The sequence below is a fragment of the Dunckerocampus dactyliophorus genome, chromosome 15 (assembly GCF_027744805.1).
Source record: "Dunckerocampus dactyliophorus isolate RoL2022-P2 chromosome 15, RoL_Ddac_1.1, whole genome shotgun sequence".
Classification (NCBI taxonomy): domain Eukaryota; kingdom Metazoa; phylum Chordata; class Actinopteri; order Syngnathiformes; family Syngnathidae; genus Dunckerocampus; species Dunckerocampus dactyliophorus.
The window spans coordinates 27,922,197-27,948,265 of record NC_072833.1 but is presented as its reverse complement, the minus strand read 5'-3'; the positions used below and the strand labels follow the sequence as shown (position 1 = coordinate 27,948,265).

The window sequence follows — 26,069 nt, the reverse complement described above, 5'->3', positions numbered from 1 at the left end:
AGGGGTTTGTCTTATAGTGTGCTTTATTCTATCAGTATTTGTATTTATCAATGTACATTTGTCTTTCCCCTCTTTGCTATGTCTCTTGTAATACATATGTAAATATATATTTCTATTTGATTCCTGTTACCATGCACATTGTCATTGACGTGAGTGGATATGACGTATACGCCTGCGGTGCATCTGTGCATGAGCTGCATGAGGTCACGCTTGGTGAATAAAGCCCATCTACATGCTGGCCAAGTCTTTTAATAAGAACCCCCAATATCATGCATACTTTTTTACCATTTATATTCATAAATGGTAAAAAATAAGAATAAAAATCACGGCACGTGACGTTGCAGAAGCTCTGTTGTAAAAAGAATTGTGAGTGGAGGAAGTGATGTCGGTCTCGCGCATGTGCAGAACACATCATGTTTCCCATAAGGCTCTTACGTGCTTAGTACGCACGATGTACAGCTCGCACGTAGTTCTTGCGACCTTCATACGAAGCTCTCATGGAAAGCAAGGTCAGGACTTTTATTGGTTGGTCTTCCAACGTACCAACGTCCCAGCAGCCTCAGATGTTGTGTGTGGTACTTCTAGGTTGTACGTTGGTGATCTTACTCCTTCATACTCACCACAACTATGTTGTCCACAAACAAACAAAAAATGCAGCGATTTGGAGAATGCCGCAAATGACATGACCAAAAAGTCATAACTGGGGTTGTGAGCTAGACTTTACATTGATCGGTGGTGGGTCGCCACAAATAAACCAATGTGTGGTAAAAGTGCACACAGGAAGTGTTTCAGCCTTTCATCGCGTGTGAAAAGTTGACTTTGTCCTTTCATCCACTTGCTGCTTTGTGAGCGAAACTAATGAAACGTAAACGAACTCATTCCCATTCCAGCTTCCAGCAAGTCTTCCTGCCACTCAGGTAAATGAGTCTGTTCGCTTGAATTAGCTCAGCTCAATTTGAAAACGAAGCAGCAGGAAGTTGACTTGGGAAAAACACTCTGACATCAATTTGTCTGCAAGGAATCATTTCACACTTCAGCTTCGATAAAAAGCATGCTGATGACGTACCCGATAGGTAAAAACCACCTTGGAGCTTCCACTTCGGCCCCCCTCCACCTCCACTTCCACCACGCCACTGTTGTTTGGCTCCAGCGGGAAGTCAAAGGGTGGCGTTCGCTTGGCAGGGCCGATCTCACACACCACACTGAAAGACCAACACAACGCTCAGTGGTAACAACTTTACACCACAGGGGGTGCTGTCTCTCTCGCTCACACACACACACACACACACACACACACACAGAGCCATGAATTAAAGGACTACTTGTAATTATGATGTGTAATTAAGAAGCAAAGCCAGTGAAATAAAGACTGCGGCGAGCATTGCAAGCCTGATTGATGCTATCAGTAAGGCTTTCATTTTAAGACTGACAGCGTAATGAAACACACCGCAGTGTTAAACACGACCTCGGTGACTAGCTTGCCAGACTGGCTGGCTGAAATACAAAGCAAACTAACTCAACTTCTCACTTTGGATAGAATTAGATTACATAGAAACATAAAGATTTTTCAATCTTTGACATGCTTTTCCTCCACACAAAGCAGCGACGGCAGTATCGTGGATGCTTGCGAGCTGTGATGCAGGGGTCGGGCCCTATGAGGCGGTGGCGTTTGCCTGCCAGTTTAGAGTCAGTCCAAGAGAAGAAGAGTTGGAGCCATGTGAGTCTTGCTGCGTATCATCCTCATTCCACCACATGACAATGTTTTAGACTCGCTATGACTGCTTTTATACGGCACTCTTTCCCTTGCATGTCTTCCCTTCAATGACAAGAAAGCTTTCAGGCAGGTGCTAATCTTTCCTACGTGGCTAACAATCCAAAAAAGTCCAAGTTGATACTGCCAGGCTTTGATTTCTAAGCTGATTTTGCAGGGAACAGGAAGTCAGTGTGTGCATGTTCTTTCACGCTGCTTAGCCATCATGAAAAACTTAATGACTTCTTTTCCTAGTGGATGAATGTGAAGCTTGGGATTTGGATGAACAGACTACGCTAATCCCTCGCTATATCAGCGTTTTTCAAACATGAATACTGTAAATTATCACTGTTTTGTGGTTGAATACGGCCTACTACTAGTACAAATAAAATATGCAAATTGTACTTATTCTTGACCTAAAGGAAGCATAAAAATGTCAAATGATCTCACTAAATGAACTAAATACAAATCCAAGGGAGAAGAAGCATTGGGACTGTGAATGTAGTATTCCACATTGGCCACTAGGTGTCACTGTTCAGTGAGCCAGGCCCTAGACTCCTCACTAAGGTTCCCGAGGGACCACATTTACTGTGACACTGCTCCAGCAGGAGTTTTATTTACATCTTCCATGGCTTTTTCACTCTTATTCTGTCTACTATATTGGCTAATACCAGTGTAAAGCCATTTAAAGCTGCAAGGAAGTACACTGGAAGCACGCCGTCCAGAAAACACAAGGAACTGCTTAGATGTGAGTCTGTTATCTTATTTATCTTATTATCTCTGATGATGTTAAAAAGCATATTTAGAAGATTGTACACAGGTTTCTTATGCTCTAAATACCAAAATATTCCATTTACAAATAAAGAATCCTATTTTCCAGAAATGGACTTTGGTTGGGTGGGGTCTGGAACCAATTCACCGCCATAAACAAGGCAAACGAGGGATGACGTATTACATTAGGGCAGACCCTAGATGCACCGAAACAACATGAAGCAAACAGTTATTGCTTTGGTACGCAACATATCAGAAAAGAGGATGGTGTGTGGGAATATCTCATCTTATGAAGATCTCTACAAAGGTAAGAATAGTTCTGCTGTCATGGATGACTAAGCACCTTCAAATATTCACATTCGAAAGGCTGAAATTTCGAGGATATTTACTTTTTTACATCGAAAAACGATGAAACCAAAATAGTTGTAAATTCATTGGACAATTGATTCATCGTGGATTCATGGATTCATTGTTGCAGCTCTCAACAATACTACAACACAAGTCAACATCAACAAAAGTAGTTGAATGGCTGACCTCGTGGAGACGGTGTACTTGTCCTCCTGGTGGGCACACTCCACACCCGCCACGCTGATCCTCTTAATGTCTTCCTTCTTGATGCCCATGTTGGAGCCTCTGATGGTCACAGAGATGTGACCGTTGAGCGGACCGAAGCGAGGGATGATCTGCAGTGATCACATGACCAAACACAAATAATACATGCAAACACTCATGGCTTTCTTCTGCCTTCTGATTGGCTGTACCGCTCTTCCGGTTAGGAGTTACAGCATGGCCTTTTACTATGTTTCCATGGAGACAGAGACCACGACAAACATGCACATCTTACGTCGGTGATCTTGGGGGCGGGACAAAGCGCCGGCTGCGCGGTGGGGCACAATTGTCGATACACGCACGCCTGCGAGCCGGCGCACCAAACACACTCGTACTTGGCATCAGCGTGTTTGCACAGACTGCAGTCCTCTCTTCCCACCGAGCAGTTGTACAGAACCACTGCAGAACAGCACAGCTTAGACACCATAGCACAAGTCTGTGTGTGTGTGTGTGTGTGTGTGTGTGTGTGTGTGTGTGTGTGTGTGTGTGAGAGAGACAGAGAGACACACACACTAACCTGTCAGGGTGCTGTCAATCTTGCGCTCTGTGTCACGTTCTATCACATGGAAGGAAATGTTCACCTCCTGCTGCTTAGAGTAGGAAAACTACACGCACACACACACACACACACACACACACACACACACACACGCACACGCACACACACACACACACACGCACACGCACACACACACACACATAAATACAAAACTTCAAAACATGTCAGTGATTTGGAGCTGGATGCTGGACTCTGCATCTTTCTAGCAGCAAGGGTCAGCACATCCATCGCACGCATGCACACGCACACAGACATGAAAATGTGTGTGCAGCATTCACGTGAGGAGGAATAATAGCAGACATAAAAGGATCTTTCCACAGACAAATACCAGATAATGAGAAGTCAAATGGTGGTGAAAGCACATGCACACACACACACACACACACACACTTAAAGCGTGTCTGAACTCCGTGTGCCGTGCGCCTGGAGCTCGGTGGGAATGATTGTGGCCCACAGGGGGCGCATTCACACATTGCTGATAGTGTGAAGGCCAGGAGGACAGAAGTAGTTTCAGCTGAAAGTAAATACTTCTTATTTACTCAGACAAGCTTCATCATACAATCTAATGTGTTAATAGGAGCACATCCAATGGAAGGAAGAAGAGATCAAATGTAAATTAGTGTGCAGGAAGAATGAATAAGCTGAGTCTCAGCAGGCCACGCCCTCGTGTCCGCTGGAAGCACCAGCACGGCTCACATATTTCTCTTTTTGAAGGCACTGAAAGCAATGAGACATGACACCACCTTCTCAGTTCATCAATCAAAGCCTTAGCGGCTGTTTTGTTGCAGGCATCCATGGTGTTTACATCTGCCAAATCTTAAGTAAGTTTGATGAAATGTAGAATTAGTACAGCTTCTGCTTGGACATTAACGCCATGGCAGCTCTTCAACTCCCACGGAAAAAGCAGTCACAACGTCACAAGTGAGTGACGCTGTGAACACGGAGCGCAGGTAGGATTGCAAGGTTTATAGTGTACATGAAAGACTTCATGTGCTCTTCCAATCCTGCCTGGTGCACCGCCACTTCCTTATTGCGTGTAAAGTGTTCCCTCGCTACATTGCGGTTCACCTTTTGTGACTTGCTACAGATTTTTTTTGTGCAATTTTGCATGTTTTTTTTAACAGCGTATGAACATGCATTGTGTTCTGCTTCCTGATTCGAAAAGGAGAACCCGTGCATCGTGTTCTGCATTCCATAGTTAATTTCCTTCGTGCAGTCTCCTGTTATGTTCTTCTCTATCAACTATCTACTAGCTAACCGTGTGAGCTGCTTGACAAACCTCCGATAAACAATAGAAGAAGAAGCAGCTAACCACGTGACTCAGAATGCTGTATGTTTGCAAGTTTTCTCCCCTACAAAACCCACAGTGTCAACAAAACGTTCTGCACCCAAAAGGCAGAGGACCATCACACAAAAAGTTGGACTTCTGGACATGCTGAAGGAAGACGTTGCAGCTGTAGGGCACCATTACGGAATAAATGAATCTTCGGTTCAAAAAGTAGGATGAGGAGGAGGAAAATACGATGGCAGCAGTTTTAACAAGGATACAAAGACGCTACGGAACGGTGTCGTTCTATGAATTACCCATGCTTTTAATATCTTATTGTTTTATGGCAAAAAAAATAAATTTTCCCAACCAGGGCTTTAGGTTGTTGTGTGATTTTAGGCCAAGTGTGTTCATACATGACGCCAGAATGGTAAAATAATAACTGTACAGTCACACACGTCAGCTCCGACTGAAAATATAGTCAACCAACTAAGCAAGTTTTTAAGGGGAAATATAAAAACACTAAATCCTACCCTGGACTCCCAAGGGTTAAAAAAAAGCCCGAAGATGTTCTTTTACCTCGTGTCCTCTGAATTTAAACTTTGACCCCTGCTCCTGCATGACCTCCTCCTCCATCTGCTTCATCAGCTCCGTCCCTATCACAAACCTCCGGCCCTGGACAGGAGGCGGGGACACGAGAGACATGGAAATGCTACTGCTGCTGCTGACGATGGTGGTGGTGGTGGTGTTGTCCTCACCGTGTAGATGTCCAGGTTTCTTCCCTGGAAGCTCATGGGCACCTCAAAGCCCACAGGGATCAGCAGCGGCTCCGGAGACTCAAACTGAGGACAACGGTCCAGCTGGGAGAGACAAAGCGACAACAATTTGTCTCCGGTGGCTAAAAGACATAACTACTTGGACCTGAGGAGGAAGAGCAAATGAACCTGTTGAGGATTGATGATGTGGCTTCCAGCCACAGCATCATCATTGTCGCTGCATCGGTGCTCCCGAGCGTTCCACTGACAGCCCCATTCACTGGTCACGCACGAAATACACCTGTAACACACACACATGAAAGCGTGTGTGCTGTTTGAGTCACCTAAGTCAGTGTGTAATGGCTGCCTTCTTACGGTGTGTTAGGGTTCTTTCTGACTGTGGCGGCACAGTTATAGAAGTGATATTCTCCGGACGTCACCACAATCCCGTCGTTCACCACAATTTGGACGGGGACGGACACAAAGTCTGGACGCAAACACATGTGACAATTGTGTAAAAAGCCTTCCAAGCTAACATCATGAATGAATCCATCACAGCTGGACGGTCTTAGAAGACGTTTGGCTTCATCACTTCATGCTCAATGACTAGATAGGACAGCTCTCGTGCAGGTGCAGGACCCAAGCATTTATCCTGTTTTGTGATGCAAAACAACAGTGGTTAAGATACAGTGTCGTTAGACCTCTGCCAACCCATGACAGTCGTTATCACAACCCACTGGAGTACAGCAATCCCGCCTTTAATTGCTTCCAGACCCAACCGTCATAAGTCGATTTCAGAAAATAGGATTCCTTATTAAGAAATGGAATATTTTGGTAGTTAGAGCATGGACAACCCTTCTAAATACATATTTTAACATGATTAGAGCCCTCTAGGCATGAAATAACACCCCTATAGTCAGTCAGACATAAGAGAAAGCAGGACATAGACATAAATAAGGCTTGTGCTGGTGTAAATGTGTTTTGGTGCGAAGGGAGCTGAATGGGGGAGTGGACAGTGATGTCATGGATGCAGAGTTGAGTTTTATCTTGGCGTGGGTTACGTGTTAGGGATTATTGTGTCTGTTGTGAGGTCATTCAAAGCTGCAATAAAAACCATCAAGTCTGGTGCTTGTCTCAGCCGACATTACAGCAACATTACTGCCACCTAGTGACAAGTGTATTTGACTTCTTTTAGACATGTTTATACTGAAAAATGCTTAATTTAGGCAAAAAATACAATAAAATGTGCTAAAATATGCATTTTTTTAAACTTATAATAGGTTGCATTCAACCACAAAGCAGCTGTCCTATCTAGTCATTGAGCATAAACTGATGCTTTGATGAGAGTCTAAGACGATCCATTCCTTCCAAGCTAACTACTTTGCCAGCTGCTAGCTTACCTTGTTGATCAGGAGTGGGCGGGATATCCACAAGATCTGGCAAGGAGCAGGTGACCACTGCCTGGCCGCCAGTCACCGCTGCTCCGCTGGGGAACGATTCAAAGAGGCAATGGAGCTTGTCTGACTGTCTCAGCCTGGGCAGGGTGGGGATGCTGATGTCCACCTGGAAAAGACAACTTCTACATGAGGACTACCGTTGTGAAGGATAAACCGATGTGACCGGATATGCACTTTGACAAGCTGCGATGTGGATGCGGCAGCATAGGTATGAGCCTCCTGGATGGATATTAAGCAGCCATAAATCCTTAGATGAGCGGATTGTAGAGATGTGCACCAGGTATCGCAAGACTAGCAACCGCTTGACAGTCCGTCTCTTAAACAATGCAAGTGCCTGGGCTGCTGGCCAATGGATTGTCTTAGCATGACCGAAGACCAGAATGGACGTAAATAGCATTAGCAGCACACTAGCTAGTCACCGGGAAATATTTTCAACACATCAGCAAAACATACATACATTATGACGTATTGAGTAAAAGTAAGGCAGGAACAACATGAATTGAAAAGCACTAAATGAATACAGAGCCACCATTCACCAGTACCAGCCTGGACTTTGTCTTTAGATTATAAGTCACTATTTGCTAGCACAAATTAACTTGAGGTTGTGCACAAATCCAACAGATATTAACATTAGCACCCAATGAGGTCATCCAATTTAACCTTTTTTGCATCCGCACATAGTATCAGCATTTGGGAGCAAATATGAGGTGAAATAAAAAAGGCTAAAAATACAGTATAGTAGTCTCTGTGCAGTGTGGGAGAAGGATTGATGGTGCATTCAAGGACCACTGAAAAAAGTGGAACAGGTCGCCGCAATCAACAACTTAAACATTCCTCCCTGAGACAAAAATGAGTGCATCCTAAAGACAAGGCTCCAAACCAAAAGCAGAGCAATGTGGTCTATTCCATCCACTGTAAAGATGAGGAATGCAAAGAGCACTACATTGGGGAAACTAAGCAAATGCTCCAAAAAAGGCTTTATCAACATCGCAGGGACAATTCTAGTGGTCCTCAATCAGCAGTACATCTACACCTTAAAGCAACCAATCACTCTTTTGAGGACAGCAATGTAAAGATTTTGGCCAAAGAAAACAGATGGTTTGAAAGAGGAGTAAAGGAAGCTATTTTTGTCAAACAACAGAACCCATCATTGCATCGGAATGGTGGTTTGAGGTTTAATTTGGACCCTGTGTTCAGCAGGTTACTGAGACCAAAACCCACAGCTCTTAGTCTTGCAAATGAGGTGGAGCCAGGGCCGAGCCAGAATAATAGATGCTAACGAGCCAGTATCAGAGTCGTTCATACCCAACTACAGGGAGCGACACTTCCCTTTTATCGGGGGTGCTAATGGAAGGAGAGGATTAGACCACTACTCCTCCCAGGCTTAGTGTAAGGAACCAATAGGAGGAGGGTGTTGGCACACCAATTCCGCCCACTCTTACTGTATTTAAGGCCTAAGCTACCAGCACTTATTAGTTCGCTGACGAAGCTCTTTGGATGAGGAGCGAAACGTCCGACACCTTCTTCACAGAAGTACGGATGACGTCTCAAGAAGCCTTTCCCTCGACCCAAAGGAATTGTATTGAATCATACCATATGTACGCTGTATGAAATCATCCTGTTTTGAAAATGCAATGGCAAGGTAACCTGCGTATCTAGATGCAAAGAGATTTACATCCCAAACGAGGACCAATGTCTCTGAGCTGTCCTTCAGTGAAGCCTACCTGCTGCGTCTTCTGGCAGCTGATGCTTGGAGGGTCAAAGGCCTGGATCTCCACACACTGCTGATAGGGCGACCACAGCCAGGTGTTCTCCTCGGTCCACCTGCTGCACTCCTGCTTCCTGGTGCACCTGGAAGGGATATCTGACCTGAGAACACTTATTGACTTCACGAGTTACTGTAGAATCATGATGTGGAAGTTGCTTGCCTTCCCTCCAGCACACACCAGCCACAGTACGGGTCCTTCAGGGACATACAGGACTGGCAGTCTGTCTTCAGGTGACAGGACTGGACTGGAACCTTGGTGATCTGCGGACAGAGACTTTTATTGTGGCAGGGATATTCCAGCGCATCAAAGCAAACTAATGAATTCATGTGTAAATCAATAAGACGTGGTCCATTAGAGTGTGGCGGCCCAAAGATGAAGGGACACGTTTCAGATAGATGGATGAGGAGAAGAAAAACAAAGAGAAGAAATCAATGAGCGCTAACGTAGACGGATGTTGGGCTGTCGGGCTAAGAAAGGATCAAGGAGGACATGCAGATGAAATGAAATGTGAAATCAAAGCCGTGACAAGCTGACCTTCAGGTGGTGCTGCAGGGGAACAGCTTAGTAAAGAAGATAAATCACCTTCTTCTCGGTGGTGATATACAAGTGCTGCAGCTGGGAATCCAACAGCAGATCCTTGTTGACCTTGTCGCTCGTCATCTCACCTGAAGACCGCCCATACACCTCTGGGTGGGCGGAGAGGTGCAGCTTGAGCACCTGCACGCAGACACAAAATAAAACCTCTTCACTGACGCGTTATGGGCACATGCAGGAGGTGACAACTCAGATTGGCAAAACTCATGGCCAACGTGCAGCAACCCTGCACACGGGAGACGACAAGGGGCTGCGGCCAGCGACACCGGTGAGCGACACACTCACATCCAGAGCAAATGACGAGTCTCCCACCGTTTTGATTGGCTGCCAGTGGAGGGAAACTTCATGAAAACGTATCTGACATGTTAACTGGCGCCAACAAATTCCCACGCTTCTTCTGGTTGCCTTATCTCTCTATATTCTTTTTTAGAAATGTCTAATAGATCCGTGGAATCTGACACGGCAAGTATTATTTTGTTCCTCCATGTTTACCTGCGAGAGAGCACGGAATAGCATCCTGTCTGCTCTTTGGTCCACCAATGAAACTCCTGATCATTGGTCCTCGTCTGGGCCAACCTTTGGGATCGCGTCGCAAGGCAGCGTGTGCATGATGACATGCATGAGCACATAATTTCGCTTGTCGCCTGGCAGGACGGTGAGCCATAATACTCGCCGTGTGGCGCATCTTCCATTGAAAATGAACGGACTGGCGGCGTGTGTGGCGGCCATTAAAATGGCAAGTTTCGTGGCACTCTACCTCTCCGTTTGCGGTGCCCAGGAAGGCCACAGCGTGTCCCATTTCCACAGCCACGGCCACAGCAGTCATGTGACCCTTACGGACCAGCGAGGGCTCGGCGACTAGAGCGACGTTAGCTTTGCTGGCCAGCGGCGAGGGCAGGAACTCAGCGCCACACTTGTACTTCAGCATCATGTTTTGCTGTGGGAGCAAACACAAACTTGGCACCGTGTCCACACGTGAGGATGCACAATGTTGACCATGCCCACCTGGTTGTTGCTGCTGCACAGACCCCCCGACTTGGTGGAGTATGGCGAGTAGACGGAGGGCCTGTCGTCAATGAGGCCGCCGTGGCTGTAGCAGGCGCCGATTATGGCCAGCAGTCTCTTATTTATAGCACGCAGAGGGTACATACCTAGCAGCCACAACACAGTCAGTTCCTGTCAAAGCACACACGGCCTTCCTCTCTAAATAACCACAAGGACGCCATGTTGGAGCAACTTACACATGGCTGAAGTGGACGGGTCCTCATCAGAAGAGAAGGTGACAAACAGAACCTTGTCAGAGGCCAAGACTGATCCATACTGGCCCGATCTGGTCAGATTCTGAGCCAGAACCTCCCCTGGTGTTGTGACGTAGGCGGCCTGGAGGGGCAGGAAGAGGAACAAGAGTCATTTACAAACAGGAAGTAGGCAATGTTTACTAGGGGTTTATTAAACGACACAAAGAGATTGAAAGGTGAGTAGATTTGTGGTCTGGAAAAAAGCTGCATGGTGAGAACAGAGCAGCCTGTGAAGTATGAATGATAATACAGTACAATATGGAAGTGGCAGTGTGCAAGCGTGCATGAAGTCATTTATGCACACTTTAAACCCTGCAAGCCAACCTACCGTGGTGTTCCCAGTGTCAGTGAGTGGCGTGTGGATGTTTTTTCCATCAGAGTTAAAACGTCTGCTTGCTACTTGTTGATGTCCAACTAGAAGCTGTTGTAATTCTACACTTCATCAACTTTACTGAAGGTTTGTCAGATCAACCCACGTACAGTAGACGTCAGCACCGTTAATCACTGAGTGCTTCTATTCACACTCACTGCATTTGGCTCAGCGCAAACGTTTAATCACCGGCGATCACTGGTTCCGTTTCATAACATGCCCCATACATAGAGGAGGTCCGTGTTGGCAATTTAGCTACATTGTCACTACAGTATATTTAGCGAGTAAAGGTGTGCATTTTAGTGTTTATTGCATCATGCATTTATTGGCTAATTATATACAAGCCATCACCGAAGATGAAGAATCCCCCAGCAGGCGTGCGGGAGTGAGCGCCGCCCCCGCAATGCCTGAAAGCTGTAAAAAACCCTCCACAAGGCAACCTTGCCCCTGACCAACAGAGCCAAGAAGGCAGAGCTTGGACACACTCCTCCGTCACCAAGCTTCACCTCACCTTCCTGGTCCAAAGTGCGGTGCATGGGCCATCTGTGGAACGTGGCCCATTGCACAAATAGAATAAACAACAACCCAGCAAAAGTGGAAAAATAGAGCAAAAAAGTATAATGTCACTAGAAAAGGTAAAATGTTGATACTAATAACTAATAGAAACACCAACATTTGTCTTTCCATATATGCATCATGTTGTCTTTATTAGAACTAACCATCAGCTGGACAGCCCTGATGTAAACAGACCAACAGTGGGCTTTATTAGGATTATTCTACTTACGATGTATTATAACAGTGCAAGGTTTAGTTGCTATCAAAAAGTGTTGCCAATAATATATACATTGACATGCAAAATATCTTTGCAATTTTTGGGAAGATAAACATTTCAAAACGCTCCGCCACTGTTTTGTGAGTGTGTTTAAATAAAGTTTGTCTTTTTTTTCATTGTACTTTTATTGAAATGAATATTAAAATCTGGTCTGGTGAGTTGGGTGTGCAGTGAGGTTTACTGATGTTGCAAAGCAATCAAGGTGAGGCTGACAAGAAGCACACCATCAGCAGCTAAGAAGACGCGATTGTGCCGGAATGAAAGGAAGCTTGAAGAATACCAAGATGAAGATCAGCTACCTGAACTTTGTTGTACTTGTTTGCGGCGCTACAGTTGAGCTGCAGCTCGGTGTACGAGTAGTAGCTCTGGTCGTCCTCGCACATCCTGGTGATGAAGGTGAAGTTCTTGGTGTCCTGCATTCCCAGCGTGCGTGAGAACAGGAAGTAGACAAATCCGCCGTCTTTGAAGGCGAATCGGAAGTCGTGGAGGTATTTCAGCACAAATGGGTTGGCCTGCACGGCCGAGGCGTCGATGATGTTTTCAAAGATGTTCCACTCGCCGTAGTCCCGGAGGATACGTGTGGAGATGAGCTTGGTGCTGTCGTGGCTGCCGTAGCCTTTGGCCACCTAGCAGGGGAAGCAGACGAGGAGGTCAAAGAAGGTGTGGTTTGGAGTTTTTAAGGAGATGATGCGCTTTCTCCTCACCAGGAAGACAGTGAAGTTGTCTCTGTCCTTGGTGAAATAGGACATGACCCCCACCACCGAGACGCTCTCCTCGGTGCTCACCACATACGACTTCTCACCCTTGCTGTCGCTGAAGTAGATCACGTGCTCCACGTTGCTGAGGTTCCTCAGTGAGCAGATGCCCCTGAAGATGCTGCCACACACCACCAGTGTGTCCTTGGCGGCATGGACCAGGAGCAGCTTGTTGTGGTTGTCCGTGTCCACGGCGTCCTCGCACGCCTCCGTGATGGGTGGCGTGCACTGCCGGTTGTCCCGCCTCGGCCCTGTCTCTATGCGGCTTTCCGCCACCAGGTCAGGGGTCAGCTGGTAGAGGGCGTTCACAGCGCCCACGTACAGCCGCCCGGAGCGAGGGTCTCGGGCCACGTTGTTGATCAGCGTGTCGGAGGAGAACTCTGAGTTTTTACTGCAGGAACCGCCAAGGAACATGGTCGCCAAGGTGACCAGGACGGGCCACGCCCACCAGCGCTCCATCATGGCTGCTGAAAGAAGACAAATACAGAAAACATTTCATTCTCCTCAGCAAGATCATTTCAGGCTTTAAAACTCCCTTTGACTTTCACTTCATCTTGAAAGATGACTTTAGAGGAAGTTAGCAGACTTAGCGTCAATCTTCCTCCACAGACGCGGACTAATTAGACAGGACTAATCTCTCTAAGCGGGAAACAATTCTTTCCTCAAATGCTGTAAACTGCTAGGTGCACATGTTTGGCAACACGGAGCGCTGATGGTTAAACATCAGAAGAGCTTATTCGTCCTCCAAGGACAGCAAAGATCCGCTCCTAGAGGGTGGGCATGGTGGAGAAGGTGGAGGTCCAAACTTGAACTTAGATCATCAGGGACGGACGCAAAGAAGAAGAAGGAGACGTTGGCATGAAGTAAATCTGTTAGCGACGTGCCTGCTCCATTAGCGGGTTTAATTATAGCAGCCGCCCGTGGCTGTTAAACAAGCTGTGGTCTTCCGAAGAACACTTCTCTACACAAACATGCACAATACAGTACAGTATGTGTGGATACGCACTTAGCAGCGGTCATATTCATCTCATCAACTCTGACTTTAGACAGATAATAAGGCTGCAGCCACAATAAGAAAACATGTGCAGCAAAGTCGCTGTTATTATCTTCCTAAAAAGCACAATTTGTAATACACCTCTTCATGTTTAACGTGGATTTATGCTGTCAACACACACACACACACAAAATGGTACCATGTGGTAACAACTTGGCTGGACACTCAGCAACCTGAAAGTGAAGACAAAGAAGCGACTCAGAAACAGACAGTGATCACATTCACGTAACACAAAAACACTAACGTCAAAACAACCACACATAATGATTCAACATTATTCACGTGCACTGATTGGTTCCCAAAATAGCCCGCAACAAGTGAAATCCGGCAAGTAGCCAACTTGATTTCTTTCCAATGATTACATACAGTCATGGAAAAAATGATGAGATCAGCCGTTTTTCTCCAGTTTATTGACCCACTTTAATGCCTGGTACAACTAAAGCAGGGGTGGCCAAACTACAGCCCGCAGGCCAATTCTGAATATTCACTCCTGATCCAAATCCTAAGAGCAGTTGAAAACTTGCTAGAATGATCATGTTGCACATTTGGATCTTAATGAGGTTTGAAGTAGAGCTACAATATGCAAAAACAAGAAGGGGGGGTGAGACAAAAAGCACTTTGAAAAAGTCATTTATTGAAAACAACAATTCAATTGAAATAGGCTGTTTATCAGCTGTTTAAAAGTTTAAGACCATCGCTCAAAAATAACCAAAAAGTCTCCAAACTAGAACCAAAAATGTTGTCAGTAGGACTCGGTAATGAGGAGCTCCACCGTTCTTGTTCATCACTTCCAAGATGGCTTTGGGCATGCTTGATGCCAGTGTTTCCAGGAGGCTAGTGGGAACATTGCTCCAAGTGGTGAAGATGTCTTCACCAAGGACATCAACTGTCTGGAACTGATTTATTCTCATCAGAGAATAAAACTTTGTTCCACCTTTCAATGTCCCATGTTTGATGCTCCCTGGCAAAGTCTAAACGGGCACTTTTGTGGCCTTGAAGGAGACGAGGTCTTTGAATTCCTTTTTTGTTTTTTAAAGCCTTTTCCCTCCGATGTCGTCTGATGGTTATTGCGCTGCAGTCAGCACCAGTGAGGCCTCCATGTGGGTGGAAGACCGCCCTGTGTCTTGATGGACAGCCAATGGGATCCTCCGGCTCAGCGCAGGTGTGACTTTTTTGTTCCATAATGCTCAAGATCTTTCCAAAAAAGTAGAATGACTGATTTCCTGCTCCTAACCTCAGCAGCCATGGCACGCTGCGAGAGGCCTTGCTTATGCAGCTCCACAATCCCACCACGTTGAAAAAGAGAAAGCTTCTTAGCTTTAGCATCAGGAGGGCATGACAGTGGGAATGATGACACCACATCAACATTTGGAGCACATTTGGGCTTTTATAGCCTGTGGTCTTAAACTTTTGATCAGCTGACAAACAACCTATTTCAGTTTTGTTGTTGTTGTTGTTTAAATGACAAGTTCCAAATGTTTTTTGTCTCACTCCCCCTTCTTGTTTTTGCATATTGTAGCTCTACTTAAAACCTCATTACGATCCAAATGTGCAACATGCTAATAACAGCCATTTTTCAACTGGTCTTAAGATTTTGATCAGGTTTTAAGATCTTAAGATTTTGATCTGTTGCACTTGTCAGTTTCAACACCAGATGGCGACAGGTACAACCAACACATCTCTTGAGGCATTCAATGACCCTCAGTAAATACGACAGCATGTCCTTCCTGAGGCATTCAAGAACCCTCAGTAAAAACTTTTACCACAAATCAGCAGAAATGGCAGCACCGTAGAAACGCAAGAGAGCAAGTGAATGTAGAAGGTTTCAAACACGGTGGGAAAATGACTATTTCTTCAAAGAAAACAACGGAAAGTGTGTCTGTTTGATTTGCAATGAAGATGTTGCAGTGATGAAAGAGTATCATGCACGTCGGCACTATGAGACCAAACATCAGATCTACACATTGTACACCAGTGCCGAACAAACACAAAGTCAAGCAAATGGCAACTAGGCTGCAAGCGCAACAACAGGTTTTTTTCCTGTGCTACCAAAACAGCAGGACAGCAAGCTATGGAGCTTATAAACTCATTGCACAGCACGCCGATTTCATAAAGCAGTGCCTCATTCAAATCACGGAAATAATGTGCCTGGAAAAAGTGCAGGATTTCAACAACATGAGTTTATCCAGGAATACTGTGGTGCGGACAATCAAGGACTTGTCGGCTAACTTGACACGTCAGCTGACAGACAATTTTGATTTTTACTCCATAGCCTGCAATGAGAGCATAGATGCCACAGACACCGCGCGGGAGTGGATGATCATTTTTGCTGTACGGAGGAACTGCTTGATATGTTAAGCCTAAAAGGTGCAACAACTCGAGATATATTTTTGAAGCGGTGCCAGAGGCAGTTGAAAAGATGGGGTTTAAATGGAACAAGCTCTGTGGAGGAACAACGGACGGAGCCCCAGCCATGACAGGTGAGCACAAAGGAATGGCATGGATGGTGTGCGCCAAGGTAAATGAGAGCGAAGATGAGACTGTTAGGATGCACTGTATAATCCACCAAGAAGCAACTGATGAACATAAGTCAACATCAATCAAGTTAGAGGACTGTACCACAGAGAATTTCAAGCTTTCCTATCTGATGTGGAGGCTGAATACGCAGATGTGCTCTACCACTCTGATGTGCGCTGGCTCAGTGCTGCAGGGTTTTATTTGCCGAGATCGGAAATCGACCACTTTTTGAAAGAGACGGGCCGACCTCTTCATGAGCTGAGTAACCCAATGTGGCTGGCAGACCTGGCATTTTTAGTTGATCCTAATAATCATCTGAATACACTTAAAAAGAACCTACAAGGCAAAGAAGCATAAATGTTCTATCAGAGTTTGGATAATTCCAAGTTTCCTCTGATGAGACGCCCTGCGAAAAGAATGAGGAGCCTGTTGGGGTCAAACTACATATGGGAACAAACATTTTCTCTGTTACGTCAGAAGAAAAGTCGACTGAGAACCAGAGTGAGTGATGGCCACCTCCGTGATGTCCTTCGTGGCTCAACCACCAAACTTTCTCCTGACATGTCAGCCATCCTTCAATTCAAAGGACGGCATGAGTGCTCCCACTGAGCGAGTTAGAAATACACAGTAACACAGCTCCAGTGTGTGTTAGTGTGTTACATATCTGTGCAGTGTCATGTCCACAAGAGTCATAATGATCAGATGGGCACATCAGGCAGAGCTCATTATTTATGATGCACATGTCCGCAATTCTTTGTTTACATTTTGGGCTTCTTTGAAGGTGAAGGTGAATGTAAGTTATTATGTGGTTTAAATCAATGGACTCGTAAAATCAATTATGAATGAATTGTATGCTTTGATGCATACACTTTATGTAATTCAATACTCCTCCGTATTGAGAGGAGCCAGATGAGGTGGCTTGGACATCTGGTCAGGAGGTGTTCAGGGCACGTCCGACCGACACAAGGCCTCAGGGAAGACCCAGGACACGGTGGAGAATCTATGTCTTCCAACTGGCCTGGAGGTCCAACTGGAACTTAATCTGGTCCACAAAGTCAAAACAATTCATACGTTTGTAGCAGGGGTGCTCCGATCGATCGGGCACATATCCAAAAGGATCTGCCGGGAGGAGCTGGATGAAGTGGCCGGGGAGAGGGAAGTCTGGGTCTCCCTGCTTAGGCTGCTGCCCCCGTGACTCCATCTTGGATAAGCGGTAGAAGATGGATGGATGGATGAATGGATTATTATATTTGTCCAAACAAAGGTACCTTCAGTTGTATCAGTCATTCAAATGAACAAGAAACTGAAGAAACAAGGGTGGTCTAATCAGTTTTCCATGACTGTATGTCTTAAGGCTGTAAAAGCCCTCACCGTACACTTTATACACTTTTCTCTGACAGGCATGAACATTGTCTCACATTTTAAACACTCTCAATGTTCACATTTCCTTTGAATTTTAATGATCAACCTACTAGGTTGGACACAAGAAATGATGAAGTGACCCACACGTATGTCACTCCTCTGACTGTGCCTCTTGTTCCTGGTGCCGTTCGGCTGTACTGTAGAGCAGTGATCCCCAACCTCTGGGCCATTTGGTACCGGGCCGCACAGTACGGAAAATTATTTCCATGGCGTTTTATTTTGAAAAGTGGCCGGATTCTCTCTGTTACATGCGTCTCACTTGACGCGTGTCCATTGTGGGTGTGCTAACTTTATCTCTACTGCTGATGTATTTTTAGCATTTTTCTTTCACCTCATATTTGGTGTCAAATGCTGATACCATGTGGGAATGCATAAAGGTAAGTTTGGATGACTTATTGAGTGCTAATGTGCACATTTGTCTCAAGTGAATTCATGCTAGCACTGCCTTTTACCACACACGTCAAACAGCCATGTCATCATCTCTCGGGAAAAACTTGGCTGGAACTTTAACTGGTGGATGGTGGGTCGCCATTCATTTTGTGCTTTTAATGTGATGTTATTCATGTCTTAGTTTTACACAATACATCATAAATAAGATGAATTGGATCGCAACTCAGGACTCACAGGTACTTGTCTCCGTTGAGTCACACCTTCTGCCCGAGTGGCATCACAGACTCTACAAAATGAATGTTTCCCTCACTCAGCTTGCAAGTTTCACAAACCAGAGTACTTGATGAAGACTCGAGTTTGTTGCACCTGTGCCAGTTTCTGTGCTTGGGATTTGTGACAAGTGAGTCAAGTGAACGGAGGAGCCGATTCACTTCAGTGAGTCACAGAAAAGAAGCTGAGTCAGTAAAAGGAATGAAGTCTTGTGTTGCAAGAAAACATGCAAATGGATTTAGTGTCCCAGTATTCCCATTATCTCCCAGTAAGACGCCAGGGACACTGAGATCTGCTTCGTCTTTTCACTTTTACACGTTTGAGTGGCGCTGAGACGAGCATGAGCTGTGTGGACAAGCAGGTTAGAGATCATCAGACGCCAAAGGATTTATCACAGATTTAACGCCATCACACTCAGCTCACACTCATGTCAGCTTGGAATGCCAAGGCTTGCTTCAGGTCTGGATTTGGTTAAGAAGGACAAAGGTCATGTTTAACAAACTTCCTCTGCAGGTCAGGGAAGCCTTGACTTGGAAGGCAGTGACAGGGGGCGGAGTCACTGGAAGGGAAAGTAAACTACACCAAAGACGTTTTGTTCTAACCTGCACAGAGGAGTGTCTTTCCAGTGTGTGTGTGTGTGTGTGTGTGTGTGTGTGTGTTTGAAGTGAAGCGTTGCAGTTATTAGACGGGTGTGGAATTATAAAAAGGAGCTGCTGGAAAGTCTGATAATACACAGAACCTTGGCACCGCCACCGCAGATCACACTCTTTTATACCACAGCCCTGCCTGTGCATGTGTGTGTGCGCGTGTGTGCTAGTGCATGTGCGTGTGCACGTGTTATCATGACAGCGCAGATTGTGATTTTGAAGCTGAGCAGCATTAATCTCTCGTTACAATATGAAGTGCTGACGACGGCAGCAGAGCGAGGGCGAGCGAGAGACCGTGCCAAAGAACAGAGAGAGAGACCGCGAGTATCAGCTGGAGAATACAAGCCAGGAGATGATCCGATGAGGTGAGATGGCGCTCTGAAGAAGAAACAACAACATCTCCTTATTTGGTGTGATGGTAGCTAACATGGCAGCGTGACTAATCATTAGCTAATTAGCCCCTCATTAGCACAGCAGCTAATTAGCTCCACGGCGACAAAGCTCACAGATTTGCGGGCTTCCGTCATTACGCGACCGGGAGGATCATCATAATAAAAGTGACAACACATCAGCATCCTGTCAAGTTCTTGGCTGCTTGAGCCATGCCTGACCTTCAGAAGTCAGGGAAGGTCGTCGAGGACGCTTTATCAACTCAACTCTAGTAGGTGTCCTTGACTTTTATTTCACACCATAACAATTTCCAGGAGCTGGTGGGGTTTGGTTGATAACCTTCAACCAAAGAAGAACACTATCCAATCTCCACTCAGTCTAAACCAGGGGTCTCAAACTCGCGGCCCGTGGGCCATTTGCGGCCCACCAAATCGTATCTTGCAGCCCGCGACTCGACATCAAAGAGTAGTGTAACTGCAGCCCGCAACATCCGGGCAAGCTCAGTGTTACTTCCATACAGTACTTCCAGGGGCAAGTAAACACCAACAATGAACTAACAGTGGTGTTATCACATGGATGTATTGTGAATGGTATCGTATCGTGAGGTACCCTGAGATTCCCAGCCCTACTCCCAATACTTGATGCGGCCCAGCCTCACCCACACTCTACCTCCACTGGACCCCAGTCAAATTGAGTTTGAGACTCCAGGTCTAAACGGTTTAATATTCAGCAAATAAGAAAGAAATAGCAAATAACAACTAGCATTACCAGCTATGAGGACACTCAACAATGTACATTTTCTACAGTTGGATCTTGAGGAGGCTCTAAGAAGAGATCCTAAATGCAAAAAGGAGAAATGGGAGTGAGGCAAAAAAAAGAAGCATGAAAGTGAAATAGTCTGTTCATCAAAAGCTGAGGAGCACAGCCTTTAAAAGGCAAAAGAAATAACAAAAAGGTCAAGTGGTAGACCCCAAAAAATGAGCCAGAGGATCCCATTGGCTGTCCGTCAAGACACGGGACCATCTTCGGCCCAAATGAAGGCTGTGACTGGTGGAGTGCAGTCCCATAACCATCAGAAAATGAAAAAAAACATCTTCATTGGGTGTTCATTGGTGAATTAGCAGGAGAGCACCAAACATGGGACATTGAAAGGTGGAAGAAAGTTTGATTCTCCCTTGAAGCTGAAGCATGACAAGGAGATCCCACCTGAGATGTTTTCCACCATCATGATCCTTCAATGGAACAATGGAGCTTCACGTTGTGCGGGGGCGTCCAACGGCAACCGGCTATGTGGAGATGTTGCATGACTGGAGGCCCTCGTCTGTGTGGTAATGACTGGCTTTTTCAACACTTGACAAAGGACTTCTTCCAGAGGAATAAGTTCACTCTTTTGGACCACCTGTGTGTTCCCCTCATCTAGATCCAGTGGAGAACATTTGGGGATGGATTTACACCAATGGACATGAGGTCCAGACAGTGAAGCCATCTTCAGCACCTGGAGCAACATTCCCACCAGCCTCCTGGAAACCCTGGCATCAAGCACACCCAAAGCCATTTTTCACCAAGAATGGCACAGCTACTCATTACGCACTAATTTTTAGGCATTTGATTTTCATTTTAGGGTTGATTTTTATTCTATAGTCTTCAACTTTTGATCAGCTGACTGCCAAGGGCCCCAAAAAACAGGTTATTACTAATTGAATTACTAACAACGTGCACCCCTGATATTGGCTTCCAGGTACGTGAGAAAGCGCTCGGCCAACTCGTAGTGTTCCACTGCTGAGGAAGGCTGCTCTTCTTGTACGATGAATTCAATAATTTTTCCTGTCATTAGCTTAGCCTTCTGACTGTCCCCCACACACGCGTGTTAGCAACGTGGCTACGTTAGCTGCAGTTTGACTGATCAGGACATGACACTGCATGCAAGGATGGCTGCGGGCTGCAATAGTGCTAGCCATGGGTATCAGCTTTTGTCATCGGCGTTCAACAGCATTTATCGGCATATGTGCCCGATCGATCGGAGCACCCCTGCTACAAACGTATGAATTGTTTTGACTTTGTGGACCAGATTAAGTTCCAGTTGGACCTTCTGGAAGGGATTAATGACGCTCACCAAAGTCCATTCAAGTAGAAAATAAGAAGGATAAAAGTGGCGGGGCAGGAACGTGACAAGGGAAAGGATGTGTCGTCATGGCGATGAGGGAGGTTCCAGATGAAGCGGAGCATTGATGAGATAAGAGGAAGTCTGCTGTGTGTGTTTTTAATAAAAGCCGCAGCTCTATAGATGTCTTTCATCTAGAAATTCCCACAGGACATTTCATTTCATTCACTTTTCTCTTCACCCTCCCCTCACCTTTCCTTGTCTCATCTTCCTTGCTCGCCTTTTCCTGACTTTAATTACCGCCTCGTACCCTCCCCGCACGCCCTCTGCTCCACACGGTGGCCTGCAGATGGAATGCAGGATAAGAGGAGGATGGAAAGATAGCGAGGAGGGATTGCGTGTTGCGCATGCAGGCGTTGACACGTTCACGTCATCTTCCTATCAGACTGATGGAGACACATCAGGGACTCTCCCCCCTCTTCATAGGCACGGCATGTCCCCACAGATTAGGAATGTGACTGAGAGGGACAGCAGGACTTCCCGTGTAGATGACCATCAACAACTTCCTGTCTGCTCAATATAAGAGCATATGGGACCCTCCTCAGAAGGCTGTGACCTCTGGAGGAGGGAAAGGAGCTCTTGTTGCTTTCATCCCTTCCCCAGTCTCTCGCTCTCTCTCTCTGTGCTGGAAAATAGTAAATAAATAGGCTGCATGCATAACTCTCTCACGGTCATGCAGTGCAGCTCAAAGGTCACTGGAGGTGGCTATTTTTTTTTTTTTTTTTACTGAAGCTGTCTGGGAAAGTGGGGGGTTGGGGGGACCTGGGGGCTTCTTTTTGCTGGGAATACATTCGTCTCCACACTTTTTCACCCTGCGAGCTACTTGATCAAATGATCAAGTCCCAAACATCTACCTCCTACTATCAATATAGGAAATAGATACATTTATGTAGGTAGACATGGATATCACAGGGGCAAGTTACAAGTCCAAATCGAATCTAAATGCTTAACCTTGAAACTACAATATGAAATACTAATGATTAGTATTTGACATTCATAACCCGTCAGTGAAAATAGCTACATAGCGTTCTTTATATACACACACATACTGTACACTTCATGGATTACGTCTAGTTAGCATTTGCTATCAAACGTGACATATACAAGAAATGAAAATGATGATGCAAAAGACGTCAAGGCAACATATTCAAAAGCTTTCAGCAATGGAGACATTTTCCAGTTCATCATGAAATAATAATTTAACAAACGCTAGTGGAGAAAACACACATTTCTATAGTGGACTTCATGACACCAAGTAAAACATAACTAGCCGCTACACGTCAACACGTAACTTTTATTACAGATACAGACATCTTACACTCACTTAGTTGATCCATAATCACAATCATAAAGATGAAAGTTGCATAATTTGTGTGTCTATCTTGAAATGTGTTCACCACTTCATCTTTGCCGCAGAGGAGCAACAGCAAATCAGGAGGGTGGCTGAATATCAGCTGACTGATGTCATATGATATGTACAAAGCGAGGTTTATCCAATCAATCCAAACTACCTTCACGATGGACCGGTACCTTACGCTCGACATAACGGCACCCCTGGTCTACATGGAATACAGTATTAGCATGAGACAGCACACGAGGATCCAGAAGAATGCTGTGGAAAATGGCAGCAAGGAAATGACACATAAAGTAGAAACAAACCTCAAACTAATGAGCCATCTTTGGCAGGATGGCCTAAAAGATGAATGGTGTTCCTCCTCTGACAAGGAGTATAAAACCCTTCCTGGAATCTTCCTCCAAAAAGACCATATGGACACGTTGCCCTTTACATCCTTTCTCCCTACCCTGCAAAAAAAAATCCGATGTCCAGGCGGCTGCTTTGCAGATGAAACGCTTCACTCACAAAATTCAGGGAACATTTTTTTGCTGACCTAATTTTTGCAGCCAGTTCAGCCACTGTGTGTCCATGCGCTTCCATGCAGGCAAACATATGGCTTCCTAATGACCAATTTACATAATTAACACACTCGGGCATGGCCAGCTGCCTGTGGGCTCGCGCACACACACACACACACGCACGCACGCACGCACGCACGCACGCACGCTCGCACGCACGCACGCACGCACGCACGCACGCACACATACAACTATTGAGAGTGTGCCTTGTAGCAATGAAAGAGGTCCTGCTGCTAATTGGTGATATGTTGGAATAACAAAATCCCAAAAGAAGACATCAGGACCTTCCTGGGGGCACACACACATAGACATGCACATACACAAACAGTACACGTGCACAGGGGCGTGTCTGGTGTTGTATTTCCTCACTGTGTGTTTGCATGTGCATGTGTGCGTGTGCAAGGGAGTACAGTATGTGTGTGTGTGTGTGTGTGTGTGTGTGTGTGTGTGTGTGTGTGTGTGTGTGCGTGTGTGTGTGTATTTGTGAGAAGGAGTGAATGGAAAGAATAGACTCATAGTTGGGTGCGGATAGATGAACAATCTGCCCCCGTGCTCCCTTTTATTCCTCCACCCTCGCCTTCTCCTCCTCTTCATCCAAAAGGTCAACCTTCTGGCAAACGAGCTCATTAACCAGCCGTCAGTCAAACATGAAAGGCACCATCAAACACAACATGATGAGGACGCAAGGGAGCTGATAGCGGCGACGTTATTGATCAGCCCAAGAAATCTTCCTGGTGGGAGTTGATGTCGTCACAGGCCGTGTGCTTTTCTTTTCTTACGCTGCACAACAGCAGACGTCCACATGTGGAACACATGAGCAATGAGGCTTGTGCTTCTACTGGAGAAGACACGTTGATCTGGATCTTCACCTCCACACGAGGCTCCTGTCGGATCAAAACAATCCATCAATACTATAGCGGTCGCTCAACCACAGCAAACTCACAGTCAATCAACACATCCCCATTAAAGTCATTGGACCAAAAGACAAATGAGCACCTTTCCACACCTGCCACCCTTAAAAAAGTATGGACATGGGGGTTTGGACATCGTGGTCCGGGTGGGCTCTGTCATGTTTATACTATGGAACCTTGGCTCATTCATTCATTCATTCATTTTCTATGCTGCTTAATCCTCACTAGGACGGCGGGGGTATGCTGGAGCCTATCTCAGCTGACTTTGGGCAGGACTGGTGGCCAGACAATGGCAAGGCACATATAGACACCCATGCATTCACACTGCCATTCATACCTATGGACAAAGTAGAGTTGCCATTTAGCCTTACATGCATGTTTTAGGAAAACCGAAACGGAGGACAACTCACAGGAAGCCAAGTCAATCCAATGAATCCGTTCCAGGCACTCACAGGGATGCTGGAGCCTATGCCGTGTTGTTTTCCTCAGTGATGACGACGACTAAATTATTTAGCTAATGATGCTTTTTATCAGGACAAAAACGAGATTAACGTGAAACAACTTCTTGATGACGGAAAGAACAAGAACAAGGGAAAAGGAGCCGCATAGACCCCTGTTTAATGATGAGACTGAGGTGGAGAGGGTGAAAACCTTCAAGTTCCTTGGCACACACATCAGCGAGGACCTCACCTGGTCTCACAACACCCAACAAATTATGAAGAAGTCCCAAAGGAGACTGTACTTCCTGAGAAGACTGAGGAAATTTGGCATGTCCACCACAATCCTGAGTTGCTTCTACAGATGCACTATGGAAAGTGTCCTTACAGCCTCCATCACTGTTTGGTACGGTAACTACAACACGTGATAGGAAGGCACTCCAGCGGGTGATCAAGACCTCACAGAACATTGTTGGGGCAGCCCTCCCCTCACTGCAAGACATTTATAAAACTAGAGTCCTACGCAGAACACACAACCTCATCAAGGACAGCACACATCCACAACACTCATTATTCACACTCCTACCGTCAGGCAGACGCTACAGGAGTTTGAAGTCCAGGACCACAAGGCTGGCAAACAGCTTTTACCCACAGGCCATCAGGCTTCTCAACGAAGCACTCACACACGCCGCACGCAACACACGCACACACTCATAGCACTTTATTTATTTATTTATTTATTTATTTGTATTATTTATCTGTATTAATGTCTCTTCTGTTGTTGTTGCTTAATTTATTGGTATTTATGTTTCTTATGTTCTTATTCTTTCTTGTGTTTTCTTTCTTTTCTTGGGAGAATGAACAGAATAAGAATTTCATTGCATAGTATAACTGCTGTTTTACTATGCACATGACAATAAAACTCTTCAATCTATCTGTGCAGCGTAGGACAATGGTGCGTTCAAGGACCGGTACGGGCCAAAGCCTGGTGGTCTATCAGACGTTTAAAATGCATGACATTTATGTTCTTTAAGACATCATAGACCTACATTTGACTTTTACAGGGAGACATTGTATCCTTTTTTCCTCATCCAATTTCCAATGCTTGGACAAATTGTATTTTTCTGGGTTCTTTTTTTTCTGTTTTTTTTTTACTAAAACTGCCCAAAA

The 26,069-nt window shown here is 45.6% G+C and overlaps 1 protein-coding gene across 6 annotated transcripts in view; it reads right to left on the bottom strand.

Annotated features, from left to right (window-relative positions):
* LOC129194610 (plexin-B2-like) overlaps positions 1-26,069 on the bottom strand; it is a 72,329-nt gene that overhangs the window by 9,754 nt on the left and 36,506 nt on the right. For 5 of the 6 annotated variants that reach the window (XR_008573769.1, XM_054799780.1, XM_054799779.1 and 2 more), the window contains 17 exons: positions 12,736-13,253; positions 12,331-12,657; positions 10,773-10,911; positions 10,537-10,682; positions 10,289-10,468; positions 9,520-9,654; positions 9,097-9,197; positions 8,893-9,019; positions 7,112-7,274; positions 6,087-6,198; positions 5,901-6,012; positions 5,715-5,816; positions 5,536-5,631; positions 3,648-3,735; positions 3,366-3,529; positions 3,056-3,204; positions 1,067-1,202 (listed from right to left, as the gene is read on the bottom strand). Coding sequence is in view for 5 of the 6 variants with exons in the window: in XM_054799777.1 (XP_054655752.1) it covers positions 1,067-1,202; positions 3,056-3,204; positions 3,366-3,529; positions 3,648-3,735; positions 5,536-5,631; positions 5,715-5,816; positions 5,901-6,012; positions 6,087-6,198; positions 7,112-7,274; positions 8,893-9,019; positions 9,097-9,197; positions 9,520-9,654; positions 10,289-10,468; positions 10,537-10,682; positions 10,773-10,911; positions 12,331-12,657; positions 12,736-13,253 (2,795 nt within the window). In the remaining variant the exon portion in view is untranslated. The remainder of the gene's footprint in view (positions 1-1,066; positions 1,203-3,055; positions 3,205-3,365; positions 3,530-3,647; positions 3,736-5,535; positions 5,632-5,714; positions 5,817-5,900; positions 6,013-6,086; positions 6,199-7,111; positions 7,275-8,892; positions 9,020-9,096; positions 9,198-9,519; positions 9,655-10,288; positions 10,469-10,536; positions 10,683-10,772; positions 10,912-12,330; positions 12,658-12,735; positions 13,254-26,069) is intronic. The other variant, XM_054799781.1, reaches the window with a different exon arrangement.